Below are 14,319 nucleotides of genomic sequence, written 5' to 3'. Positions count from 1 at the left end.
TAATATTTAGATATTATTTACTAATTTATTTCAAATTTATCTTATTGTAAAAGACTAAGTTTTCACTCTAATGGCATATAACATATCCCACCAGAATGAAAACAATGGGAACCTTCTCTGGTTACACCTCCGAGGCTTCTACAATTTGCAAGCCATACGGATGCTGAGACTAAGGAAGATGAGGGAATTCTACAATTTACAATTCACGTCACATCTGCTCAGCGCGGTAAAGTTCCAACGAGATTGGTTCCCTTCATACTCCACACAGAGTAAATGTAAATAAAAAAAAAAAATGAATAACCATTTTCAATTTCGTTGCAAAACGAAAATACAGCCGAACCATATTCCAGTCCAATCAGAGAGTGCTGCAAGCACCTCTACCGGTTTCGAAACTTATTAGTCTCTCATCAGGAGGCACATATGCTGCTCTCCCTGATCCAACCAAAACAAACCCCAGCGTGCAGTCCCGAATTGCAACGAACGAAATGGCATAGATGCCCTAGCGGCAACTGCTAGCAAAAGACTAAGTTTTCACTCTAATGGCATATAACATATCCCACCAGAATGATGCCAGTTATATGCCATTAGAGTGAAAACTTAGTCTTTTGCTAGCAGTTGCCGCTAGGGCATCTATGCCATTTCGTTCGTTGCAATTCGGGACTGCACGCTGGGGTTTGTTTTGGTTGGATCAGGGAGAGCAGCATATGTGCCTCCTGATGAGAGACTAATAAGTTTCGAAACCGGTAGAGGTGCTTGCAGCACTCTCTGATTGGACTGGAATATGGTTCGGCTGTATTTTCGTTTTGCAACGAAATTGAAAATGGTTATTCATTTTTTTTATTTACATTTACTCTGTGTGGAGTATGAAGGGAACCAATCTCGTTGGAACTTTACCGCGCTGAGCAGATGTGACGTGAATTGTAAATTGTAGAATTCCCTCATCTTCCTTAGTCTCAGCATCCGTATGGCTTGCAAATTGTAGAAGCCTCGGAGGTGTAACCAGAGAAGGTTCCCATTGTTTTCATTCTGGCGGGATATGTTATATGCCATTAGAGTGAAAACTTAGTCTTTTGCTAGCAGTTGCCGCTAGGGCATCTATGCCATTTCGTTCGTTGCAATTCGGGACTGCACGCTGGGGTTTGTTTTGGTTGGATCAGGGAGAGCAGCATATGTGCCTCCTGATGAGAGACTAATAAGTTTCGAAACCGGTAGAGGTGCTTGCAGCACTCTCTGATTGGACTGGAATATGGTTCGGCTGTATTTTCGTTTTGCAACGAAATTGAAAATGGTTATTCATTTTTTTTTTTTTTTTTTTTTTTTTTTTTTTTTTTTTTTTTTTTTATCTTATTGTGTTCATGTTTTAATGAAATTAGCGCGATTATTTCATTCATAGGAGATTCTGACCAATAGAAAGCTACAGAAATAAAAATTAAACTGATTATTTTTTGATGATTTTAACTTCCAATCGTATAGTAAGATATTTGATCACGTGTTTAATTCTGTCCAATCAGATTAAAATTATACTGAGAATTATCTACTGTAGAAAATTACTGATAGATTTTTTTAAGTAGATTGTTTCTGTTTAATGGCAACCAGTTTCCTAGTTTTGACAACTGTCACATTTAAGAAAATATCCATAATATATGTATTAAAAAATAATCTTACGAATATCACATGACAGTAAGAATAAATAAGAAAATAATGCTTCGTTTTTACTCAAATTTGTTGTCACTGGGCAATAGCCACTCGAGCCCTGCGGGCTCTCATGTCTATTGCCAGACAACAAATTTTCGAAAAACTGTCGCATTATTTTCAATTTATTCTCACTCTCTTCAGATACCCTTCGTTGCTACGAAAAAAATACATTCAGTGACATTAATGACAATTAATGTTTTAAAAATTATAAAAGTGATGACTTTCAACCGTCAAATAGTTATAACGACTGTGTATTTAATTGTACTAATTTGTACTTACATCAATAAATTACAATAAAATTTTGGTTTTGAACAGTTTTATTCATGAAATAATCGCAACAAATTGCACTCGATCTCTAAAATTATTATCGAATTTTTGCCCTCGTGGCACTTTGACATAATTTCACTCCCCTTCGGGTCGTGAAATTAAACTGTCAAAGTGTCACTCGGGAAAAATTCGATAATTTTAGAGCTCTTGTGCAATTACTACTGATAATCCGATGAAATAAAATTATTTTGACATAATATTTAAAAGTCAGATCAGTAGAAAATTACAATGATTTTGAATCATCGTCATGGAAACCAATATGGTCGTCGTGGTAACCCATTATATTGAAAGTTTAGTTTTGACAACCTTGCCAAAGAATTCATTTGTGTATTTTCACTTCTAAATAAAAATTGATATAACTCTATTTTTTGTGGTTTTTTTCCAAACGTACGGCCCTAGAAAAATATTGTTCCTAACTCATGCAGAAAGTGTCTTCCCCGCAGTCGACTGCTTGTCCGAACTCCGCTATCGCGTCGTTTGGGTCAACGGCAGTCTCGTGCGTGAAAGTATCACTTACCGTACTAGTTAGGAAAATAACTATATAATTTACATTTTTAGGTATATTTTGAAAAAGAACACATCTCGATAAAAGGTGACTTATCAAAAAAAGACTAAGAGGCAAAAAAGTTTTAAAAACGCTGTGTTTAACTAATGGTACCAGAACAATAGTTTAATTGGAACGTACACAAACATTTGGGGGGTTTATAGGAAGAAAACCCCCATACAATTTTTATGTAAATATATTATAAAAGAAGACGCATCTCGATAACAACTTGCTTATCGAAAAAATACTAAGAGGCAAAACAGTTTTAAAAATGTTGTGTTTAACTAATGGTACCACAATAATGAATTACTTGGAACGTAGACAAAAGTTTGGGGGGTATAAGGGAATAAAACCCCCATAAAAAATTTTTATGGTGTGGACAAATCTCACTATAATTTTGTTTTAAGATGTTCTTGCCATAAGAATGATACATGCCCATTTTCAATAACAAATCTGTAATAGTTTTCGATATATTGAAAAAAAAATTGAATTTCATTTTGTAACTTCAAAGGGTTGTAACTTTTGTTATAAGCATATTTGTACTAAGGTAAGTTAGGTTCAACCGAACTCTATTTGACTCCAAAATGTGTGGTATAATTTATGACCAACCTTTTCGGGACATCCTATATAATATGTATATACCTAGTCGCAGTGCTGTTTTTGTGACGGTACGGGCCGGTACGCTGTACCGGCACCTCTTTAGACAAAAAATTAAAAAATCAACAAAATTATAGACAAATTCCTGAATTCTTCCCTTGCTCCCAAATAGCTTTAAAACGCCCTTAATTTAGGATAAATTTAAAAAGTTTTCCCGGGGGTGGACCCCCCTATGAACACTCCCCAGACCCCCAGGAACATTGCGTACCGGAACCTAAACGTACCGGAAGCTTATATTGTTACAAAAACAGCACTGCCTAGTCGTATATAGGGTGATATATCCATAAGAAAATAGACTACAATGAATACAAGTTATTTAATGATAGGCATGTATTAAAATTTCTCCTTAAGACATGAGATATTCTTTTTCTTCTTGTAGTGCCTGTCTATTTCGGATGTTGGCAACCATCATGGCAATCTGTACTTTGCACACTTCTACCTTGAAAACAATTTTCTTTCTACTTTTTCTCAGTCCATATCTCTCACTGTTCCTCATGATGTGACCAAGGTATTCGATTTTATTATGGGTAACAGCTCTTTTTACATTATCAACAACATACCCTGATTACTAACATGGTCAGTATAAGATATCTTCACGATTCAAAGGCTTCAATTTTCTTGCAGGTGGCTTCTGTGAGAGTCCCTAACTTAACTCTGTACAACAGTATAGGAAAGATATAACATCGGAGTAACCTGATACTTATGGGCATTGATAAATCATGACATATGAATGGCTTAGCAATTTTTTGAAACTAATTTCATTAAATTCAGAACTGTCAAAAGTCTAAAACGTTCAGTTCCTCTATCTTCCCACATAACAAGTGTGTCGAGGTGGATAAAATCTAAGATGCTTGGATTTTAAATCCAACCACCCTAACATATGCAGGTTCGACCTCCAATGCAAATTTTATTTTTTTTTATACATTTTATGATTGTAAGTAGGTATATTTATTATATAATTTTTTTTTCAAAAAATACGTATTTAGTTAAAATTTTTGCCAACAATTATTGTTCAGAAATCATTTGTGGTATTTTTCAATGTGTTTGTGTGTGTTTTATTCTTTTATTTTTGGTTTTGTTTTATTAAAAATTTTTGGAAAGTATTAAGTAAGTATTAAAATTAGTTTAATATTGAAATAAAATATAAATAAACTGTTTAAAGTATATTAATTTCGTTGAAATCATATAATAGAGGTATAACTTCTTATGTGCGTACAAAGTACAGCACATTCTTTTTTTTAATTTCTAGGGAATGGTCCCCTTTTTTTGATACATTCATACTAAGGTAGGTGTATGTTTTCACTCTTTCTATTTGTTGACTGTTCACACTTCTTCTTCTTCTTCTTCTTCTTCTACAGCACTAGAGAACAAGTTGAGCCTTGGCCTCCTTTATTTATTTGACTGTTCACACTAATTCTTCCAAATTGCTGTTCCTTCTTAGAGATCATCATACATTTTGTTTTCTTAGTGTTTAGTAAAATTCCATATCTCTGACTTACTTCTGTGATTCTATTCATTAACCCCTGAGGGCTTCAGAACTGTCAATGAATACCACCGTGTAGTCTGCCTATCTATCTAATCAGCCCTAAACATCCATCCTTGGATATAGGCCTCCTCTTCCTTCTTCCATGCCTCTCTATCTTGGGCAATTTGCATCCATTTTGACCCAGTGTGTTTCTTCAGGTCATCTGACCATCGCATCTGTGGCCTTCCCCTTTTTCGTTTGTGGTTCCATGGTCTCGAATGTATTACCATCTTAGTCCATCTTTCATCCTTCTGCCGTAGGGTGTGTCTGGCGAACTTCCATTTAAGCTTTGCTACTTGGGTAGAGACGTCTTTCACTTTTGTTTTGTTACGGATCCATTCGTTTCTTTTCGACTGATAATTTAATGTTCAGCATTTGTCTTTCCATGGCTCTTTCTGTCTTTGCTATTTTTTCCATATTCTCTTTTGTAAACGTCCATGTCTGAGAGCCATATATTAAAACAGGGAGTATACATTGATTGAAGACTTTTGTTTTTAGGTATTGCGGGTATTTTCTGTTCTTTAGAATATAAGACAGTTTTCCGAATGATGCCCAGGCCAACCTTATTCTTCTCTTTATTTCTTCGGTCTGATTTTCTCTATTTAATCTAGTGATTTGTCCTAGATATATATATATATATATATATATATATATATATATATATATATATATATATATATATATATATTTACAAACATAAGATGTAGATCTTTGAAACACACTCAGTGAACCAAAGATCCAAGGTTATTGGTTTAACGACCACTCGTACGAAATCAAATAGATGAAATAGAGAATGTGGAAAAATCCCCTTACGAACAAGTGAAATGGTGGATGTGTGAAATGTTCGTAAGGGGATTTTTCCACATTCTCTATTTCATCTATTTTATATATATATATATATATATATATATATATATATATATATATATATATATATATATATATATATATATATATATATATATATATATATATATATATATATTCTTTTACTTGTTCTATTCTTGTTTGTGCCACTGTAATTACTAGTTCTTCTTGTTGATTGGTCATGGTTTTTGTTTTACTGTAATTCATCTTCAGTCCTATCTTTGTCGATTCTCATCTAGTTCTTCCATCATTCTTTGTAATTCTTCACTTCTTTCTGCTATTAATACAATATCATCAGCATATCGTAAGTGATTCAGATATTGCCCATTTATGTTTATACCCAAACCATCCCAAGTTGTTTGAACACATCTTCTAGCGCTTGGTTGAATAGCTTGGGCGAGATGGTATCTCCTTGTCTTACTCCTCGGTTTATTTTAATAGGCTCCGTTTGTTTCATTAGCTTGATAGTTGTTGTTGCCTTATCATATATATTTGTAATTAAGTCGGTATATCTGTAGTCTATTCTGCTGTTTTGTAGGGAATTCTTTACTGCCCAGTGTTCCACACTATCAAATGCTTTTTCGAAGTCAATAAATGCCATATATAGCGGAATATGATATTCGTTAGCTTTTTCGATTAATATCTTCATCGTTAAAAGGTGGTCACTTGTACTGAAGCTTTTTCTAAATCCGGCTTGTTCTCTTGCCTGGTATCCATCTAATTTAGTTGTTAATCTGCTTGTTAATATCTTGGTTAATAGTTTGTACATCACATTTAGTAAAGTTATGGGTCTGTAATTCTTTAGATCCTTTTTATCTCCTTTCTTAAATAGTAACAATGTTACTGCTTCGTTCCAAGTGTTGGGTATTTGTTTTGTCATTAATATTTTATTAATAAGTGTGTACAAAACTTCTCTAGTTGTTTTCCCACCATTTTTTAGCATTTCTACAGTTATCCCGTCTTTTCCTGGCGATTTATTATTCTTCATCTCCTTGAGTGCTCTTTTTATCTCATTCTTACTGATTTCTGGTTGTAAGTCGGAATTGACATTTTTTATTTTTATTTGTAATTGCTTAAGGATTTCTTGTGTTGGTTTCTGTTTTGTATTGTAGAGGTTTTTATAATATTCTTGTGTTATTTGTATAATTTCTTCTATATTATTGGTCTCTATGCCTTCTTTGTTCTTTATACTATTAATCTGTATGCTTCCAAGCTGTGGTTTTAAGCACTTCATATTTTTATTTTGTTCAATGGTTTTTTCTATTTTTTCTTCCTGTACTCTCCTTTGACTTTCCTTGATGTTCCTTCTGATAGCTTTGTTTACCTCTTTGTAATCTACCGTGTTTCTCTTATCTTGTTCTATTAATGTTTTTCTTTTGCTCATGAGGTTTTTTGTTTCCTGGGATATATAGTCTGCCTATCTTATGTTATTGATACATTCTCCATTAATTTGAATTCAGGCTTCAACATCACCCACTGCTTCTTGAAAGATTTCCTCACTAGTATAATATGCTGAACAGCACTGGTGATGGTATACATCCCTGACGGACCCAACGTGTGATTTTGATATCATCGGATTCTCCTGCCTCTGTCTGGATAGACAATGTTTGATGAGATATTGAGGTTCGATAACTGGAGGAGAGCTGCCAGTTACAGAGATACTAGAAGGCGGATGCTGAGTGAGGCCAGGGCCTAACTTGGACTGTGCTTTGTGCTATAGGAGAGAGAGAATAATTCTCAATGTTGCTGAAAACATTCCTAACCTGGACCAGATACCAGAAGACCACGAAACTCTAGGAGAAATACAAACTCAAATGTATTAACAAATTAACCCAAGAGAAATTACATTTAAAAGTACAAATTATTTTAGTGCAGAAAAAATTGCATTTTGTAAAACATTAATAGAGGAGACACCATAACATTCAGTTGAATGGTAGCTTTACTTACCTCAGTGTTATCGTGGGCAAATGTGTCAAAAAACAGTAATTCTACTTGTTCAGACATTTTTCTATTTATTACTGTTGAATGTTCATATTTGAATCACTTTTTAAATTATTTATTATTCGACACAGACCCTTGTTGATATGTTGTCAAAAGCTTAAATTCTTCTTCTCTTTGATTACAATTCAAATCTGTTTTAGAGCACAAAACACTAATAACAATTCTACCTATACCTTAAGCAAGGCACACACGGTACGGTTTTTTGTGAGGAATCTCTATATGTAATTAAATTAAATTATTAAATTAACACAAGTCGACACAGAAAAAAAGTTATTAAAAAGGTATTTTCGATACGGAACTGTTGTAATAAGTTTAAGTTGAGTTGTTGATATTTTATAAATATTCATTTTTTAAATTGATATCAGTCAGTCCTGTCCTGTCCGTAGACATGTTGAACAATGATAACATGTTCTATGATAACAAAAATTTGATTCTGGCTAATATTCCATTCTAAGTACGCACTTAACGAGTTGAGGCGTGAAAATAATTTCTTTGTATTTAATATTACATTTGTTTTGTTCAATTTCAGTATTTCAGACATGTAAAATAGTAGAATGAAAATAAAGTTTATTATTTAGACATAAAAAAAGATTTTGCCAACATGTTAATAAAGTCCTATGAGAAGTTAGCTACAAAACATTTTAATTAAAAGAAAAGATGATTCTGTTTTCAATGTAATGAAATTGTCAAATAAAATAAAATTGTCAAAAATTGTTTTTGTATCGTAGTACCGGTGCATAATTTTAATTATGCAATATTTCTATAAGTAAATAATTTTGGCAAAATGTCAGCTACTGGCAATATTCTAGTTGGTAAATTTGAATTTTATTATGTTTATTCAGTATAACTATCTTTGATCTTTTAGGTGGAGGAACGGGGTTCATAGGCAAATCCCTTTGTAATCTACTAAAACAAAAAGGGTATGGGGTAACTGTGATATCTCGAATGCCAGGCATTCACAGGATATCATGGAACGAATTACAAGAATCTGGTCTTCCAAAAGATACCAAAGCAGTTGTGAATCTAGCTGGTCAAAATGTTATGGACATATCAAGAAGATGGACTGCAGGTTTCAAACAGAATGTATTTCATTCAAGAGTAAATACTACAAAAACATTAGCCTCTTTAATCGATAAGACACATGAAAAGCCTAATGTTTTTGTTACCATATCAGGAGTTGGGGCCTACAAGCCAAGCACGACATCAGAATATACTGAAGATAGTGTCGTACAACCATTTGACTTTTTTTCTGGATTATGTCGAGACTGGGAGAATGCTGCACAATTAAATGATAATAAAACAAAATGTAGATTAGCTACTATTCGAAGTGGTGTCGTTTTAGGTAATTATTATTTCTATACCAATATAACCTGCCCGTAGGCTGGTAGCACAAATTCAGAAAACTTCTTAAGGGTAAATCAATGAACTTTAATTCAATTAGTACTTCAGTAACTGTAATAATAACAGCCCTATCTGCTACACCAAGAGTTCATATTGGAGTTTGATAGGGAACAAATACTGATTTTTTAATCTCATGGTGTGTTAAAGATCATAGAAGTTGTCTTGCTTGTGGGAGTGTTTTGAAAGTGGATGGTGAAGGACGATTTAGGTGCTATAAACATATTAGCAAAAATCAAGGGGGGGGGGGAAATGACCCCAGGTCAAAAATGACAACACAAAAATTAAGTTTTTTTTATGGCATGGACTTTGTGTGTATGTTGAGTAAGTGTCTTGTTACTTTACAAAGTCGACGTCATTAGTGTAAAACTACTTGGAATTACACATAATAGACGGTATTTTACTAAACATCAACTTCAGAATATATTTTTTATTTGTAAAATAATATAGGGAATTTTTTTTATTTCAAAATATGAAGATATCTAGAATGATATTTAAAGTCAAATAAAAAAATAATGAGTTAAAAATTGAAAATACTTTTGAATTTATTAACCTTTCGTTACTCGCGCCAACTTTTTGTGATCGGATACTCGCGCACGGTGCAGGAGACCGGGTCCAAAAATATGGGTCAGCAGTGTTTTAAAATTATTTTTTTTTGCAAAATTGTGTACGATTAAATTATTTAATGAATATATGATCATATAATTTTGTAGATATGCGTTTGTGTTCACATTATATTACTTTAATCAAAAATTTAATAATTTTCATTGTTATCCATTTATATGTATATACAAAAACTTTGGAAGTGAAAAAAAAATTGAATATGGTTAAATTTGTTTACTAAGAACTTTAGATCTTAATTCAATACACAAAAAAATTAAAAATAAAGAGTAATTGTAGTAACAAAAAAAGTTATAAAAATTAATTAACGTTTTTAAAACATGAAATACACAATGGTGTCACATTCATTGGAACAATGGTGTTCCAAACACAGATATTTTGAGCATATTTGGCAGTAAAACTTTGTTTTTCTATTTTTCTTCCAATCACAAACAGCACAGCGATCTGAAGTTCCTGGTGTTACGACTGGTACTTGTTCTGTTGGTAAACCACATATCTCCCTAAACCTCATTCTGATGGTTCTGGGTAAGTTATATATTTATATTTATATATATATATATATATATATATATATAAATATAAATAAACTAATCTATAAACATTGAAAATAAGGAAAAGATCTTAAATTACCTTACTAATTAAAAATATCGATGTGTGATCCAAACACAAAAATTGGTGCACAAATACTCGCACACGGTGTACGGGACCGTGTTGCGTAATAACAAAAGGACAGTACTATTTTTTACACTGCGAACTGACTTTACCCACAGTTGATTGACCACTGAAGAGGTATACGAAGTAGCCATTCAAAATCCCCACTACAAGCAGAGTTACAGGAATTTATTTACAGGCCCGGTCTCCCACACCGTGTGCGAGTAACGGAGGGTTAAAGAAAAACATACGCTGGGGTAAAAATTTCCCCTGCTTGGTCATCCAAAGGTTAATTGCCGATAGAGAAAATATTTATTTTTGTTTCTATTTTGTTACATCTACCCCCTCCCAGATACATTTTTTTTTGAAGTGAGTTGAAAATTGTATCTCATAGTATTGCAGATTGGTATTCCTTCCCTCGCGAGGTCGTTATAAGTTTTGCTTTGAATAATTCAAAGAAATTGGGAGGGAAGGATGTCATAGTTGAAAGAGATGGAGCAATGATGAATGAAATAGGGGTTGTACACAGGACTCCAAGAAATTTTTTTAATACTGGTTGAAAAAAGTGACTCCAACACTTTGCTTAGACTGATTAAAAAATGGATTCTTCCTGGAACAACAATTTATAGCGATTGTCGGGAATCCTATATAATATGCTTGACCCATGAAGGATTTATTCATAAAATTCCAATTATTATGCAGATATGTGAGAGTTGTGTTTACAATTATTACTGGAATAAATTATGGCTCTGTAGTTTTTTTTCATGGTTTACACTTTTTGTTGTAATTTTCTATTTTTTCATGTTTTTTTTTTCTTTTTTAAAGGTTTTTTGGAGTAAGTTTCTTTCCAAATCAAAAATTCCAAAAGCCTTTTTTATAAGTAAAAGAAATTGCAAAAAGTAGCCTTTTCTGATTTCCTATATTTTTACCACATTTCATTCCTTCTGCTGGCTACAATTACAAGCAGTTCAGTAAATAGACTTCCATTTTTTATGTGTGTATGTCCTATATTTTATTGTTTTAATCAGTTTAAACATGAATCAAATTAATAGGTTTGTTCTAGCATCAGTTTCAAATGGTTTGAAACCATCAGCGAATAGCGGACCAGCGCGAGTCGAGGGGATAGCACTGTTGACTGTATTATGTTCTCTCACTGACCAACTGTTTGCTGACGGTTTCTGACTAGTTTGACTGTTTGCTAGAACAAACCTATTATTTTGAATTTTGTGCGTGATTATAAGTTAATCAATTTTTTAGGTAGAGATGGTGGAATGATAAAACAATTGTATCTCCCATTCTTTTTGGGATTGGGGGGTCCAGTTGGCAGTGGTTCTCAGTTTATGCCATGGATTCATATTGATGACCTAACACATTTGATCCTGTTTGCTATTGAAAATCCCAAAGTGGATGGCATATTAAATGGTGTTGCTGCTAAACCATGTACCAACCTGGAATTTTCTAAGGTAGGTTTATGAATTGCGATTTTTGGTATGACTCTGTTTTTATTCTTATTGTTTTCTTATATAAAAGGAAATGAGATTGTGTTGATCTATCTAATTGGAAGGAAGTAATTAAAATACCAATATGCCTTAAAAGAAAAACCTTTAATCAGTGTGTTTTGCCAGTGTTGACTTAAGGAGCGGAAACATTGACCATGACAAGGAGAACAGTGCAAAAGGTCTGTGTATCTCAAAAGGTGATGGAGCATGCTATATTGGGCATTTCACTACGAGACAAGATCCCAAACTGCCAGCTTTAGCAAAGATCAGGATTGGCTGATGCAGTAAAGACAATAGCAACACTGAAATGGAACTGGGCAGGTCATGTGGCTCGAATGACAGCTAACAGATGGACAAAGCAGATACTGGAATGGAGACCAAGAGATGATGCCTACTGAAGCAGAGGTCGTCCACCAACATGGACTGATGATCTAAAACGTTGTCATAGGAATTGAATGCAAGAGGCACACAATCAAAATAGATGGAAAAATATGAGGGAGATCTATGATCAGCAGTGGACAAGCGAAGTGAATGATAAATTGAAATAAATCAAAAATAATCTAAACAGAGCTCAAGGAATTCGTAGGAGGAGCCTTAAAGTACCCCCTTGTTCTACATCATTTTGGGGAAAAAATTTTCATTTATACATTATTTAGATTATTATATGTTTTATATCTTATGTGGTACTACACCTGTTTTTGTTTTGACCAATCGGCTTCATATGCTGTGATAAAAAGCATGTTTTATGTGTTTTATAAAGATAATTTTTTATTTCATTTTTTAGGCATTTGCCAAGGCGTTGAAAAGACCTGCTATATTTCCTGTACCAACTTTTGTTTTTAATGCTTTGTTGAGCAAAGAGAGAGCCAGTATGATAACAGAAGGTCAAAAAGTAATTCCTAAAAAGACTATTGCCCTAGGATTTAAACACAAATATCCAGATATAGAAACTGCCTGCAAAGATCTTGTTACCAAGAAATAATCTACATTAAGATTCATCATGGATCCTTTTGTATGAGGATGTAAAATTATCTAAATGCCAGTGTGATAATACGAGAGTTTAGTTAATATTAATATGATTTATTTTTTAAATTGTTTTTATTTTGAAGACTGTCAATAAAATTAGTTAAGTTACCTATTAAAGCAGTTTCTTTCATTTTTGCATAGTTGGTACTTTTCTTTTTTAGTTCTAAGTGGCCTTAGGACAAACAAAACTATTCTAAAAAGTACATCAAAGAGGTGCTCGAAGTCAAAAAAGAAAACCTGGAAAAGAGATAGGTGTAGAATCTACAAAGGGGCAAATACTACATTCACCAGACAACACAAAATGCAGAAAGTCCTTGCCTAGACGAACTACCTATTGACATTCTCAAAATAATATTCTTCTCATAGGCATCTTTCAGTGCGTCACAGTTTTTCGATTTCTTTCTAACGCATTAAATTGTATGTGACAGAAAAAAGGCATGTCTGTAATTACAGACATTTATAACATTTATTCTAGTTGTCGATAGATGGCGTTATAATCGAAAAAAAAAATTATTTACGAATTATATAATATATGTACGAATATAATCTGTACAATTTATAAGACTATACAAATCAAAGAAAATACCATTTTATAAATGCAATAAACACAATTGATTTGTTTTTATGCCAAATTGCAAATAAAATGTGACAACTGTCAGATTTAACTAAAACGTCATGTTAGAATAAATGTTATAAATGTATATTATCACGGACTTACCTTTTTTTCTATCATTTGTGACACACTGAAAAATGCTCATGAAAAGAAGCATAGAAAATAAACATGTCCTTGTAAAGTCCTTTAATGGAATCTATTATTTGAGTACCTACTCTACCAGAGTGTAGAGACGAAGGCCATAAAGGAGAAGAATACTCCATATAGTTCAGATTCCTAGAGACAGGAACAAGTTGGCTAACCAGTTTATTTAATAGTATTATGGGAAGTGGAACAAATGCCACATTAATTGAGAAGCAGTATATTAGTAACTGTTTAGATATAGCGAGATATACAACAATGTACAAACTACAGGGCTATAAAACTAATTAGTCACACCATAAAAATATAGAAGACAGCATCCGATAGTCAGCTTGGCTTTATGCAAGGTAGATCATCAACAGATGCAATTTTCATTATAGTTGATAAAAAATACAGGAATAAAGAAAAACGCTCATATGGCATTCATTGATTTTGAAAAATCATGAATAAGAGCTTCTCAAGAGATTCTGTGGTGAGCGCTCAATAAGATTCTCAATAAGTTCTTGGTGAAGATTGTGAGAGACATATGAGGGAGTTTTATAACAACTAGTGTTAGGACAGCTGTGGGAGAGATTAATGAATCTCACGTGAAAGTAGGATTGCACGCAGACTCGGTGCTTAGTTCTTCTTTATTTTCATTAGTGTTGGATCAGGTAACACCGAAACTACTGGTAAAAAAACGGTAGGTACACGATAAAAAACGGTAGGTTCCTAGGACGAGTAGAACAGAAAAACCTGGACTAGACAGTTACGC

The 14,319-nt window shown here is 33.1% G+C and overlaps 2 protein-coding genes across 2 annotated transcripts in view; one reads left to right on the top strand and one right to left on the bottom strand.

Moving 5' to 3' along the window:
* The window catches only part of LOC114335229 (protein virilizer), a 61,336-nt gene extending 53,605 nt beyond the window's left edge, over positions 1 to 7,731 (bottom strand). Inside the window, exon 1 of the mRNA XM_028285427.2 lies at positions 7,563 to 7,731. Coding sequence (XP_028141228.1) covers positions 7,563 to 7,619 — 57 coding nt within the window. The 5' untranslated portion in view covers positions 7,620 to 7,731. The remainder of the gene's footprint in view (positions 1 to 7,562) is intronic.
* A 387-nt stretch (positions 7,732 to 8,118) lies between these two features.
* On the top strand, positions 8,119 to 12,928 carry LOC114335231 (epimerase family protein SDR39U1). The gene is made up of 4 exons (XM_028285430.2): positions 8,119 to 8,428; positions 8,482 to 8,958; positions 11,544 to 11,749; positions 12,570 to 12,928. The coding sequence occupies exons 1-4, from the start codon at positions 8,401 to 8,403 to the stop codon at positions 12,765 to 12,767; spliced, it is 909 nt and encodes a 302-aa protein (XP_028141231.1). The 5' UTR covers positions 8,119 to 8,400; the 3' UTR covers positions 12,768 to 12,928.
* The last annotated feature ends 1,391 nt before the right edge of the window (positions 12,929 to 14,319 follow it).

This window comes from Diabrotica virgifera, chromosome 7 (assembly GCF_917563875.1).
Source record: "Diabrotica virgifera virgifera chromosome 7, PGI_DIABVI_V3a".
Lineage (NCBI taxonomy): Eukaryota > Metazoa > Arthropoda > Insecta > Coleoptera > Chrysomelidae > Diabrotica > Diabrotica virgifera.
The sequence above is the reverse complement of the archived record's forward strand: the minus strand, read 5'-3'. Positions and strand labels throughout refer to the sequence as shown.

Bases quoted from the DNA above. Each gene is read 5' to 3' on its own strand.
- LOC114335231 (XM_028285430.2), top strand. From the start codon at position 8,401: ATGTCAGCTACTGGCAATATTCTAGTTG. The intron at 8,429-8,481 runs GTAAATTTGAAT...TTGATCTTTTAG, and splicing joins TACTGGCAATATTCTAGTTG to GTGGAGGAACGGGGTTCATA. The intron at 11,750-12,569 runs GTAGGTTTATGA...TTCATTTTTTAG, and splicing joins CCAACCTGGAATTTTCTAAG to GCATTTGCCAAGGCGTTGAA.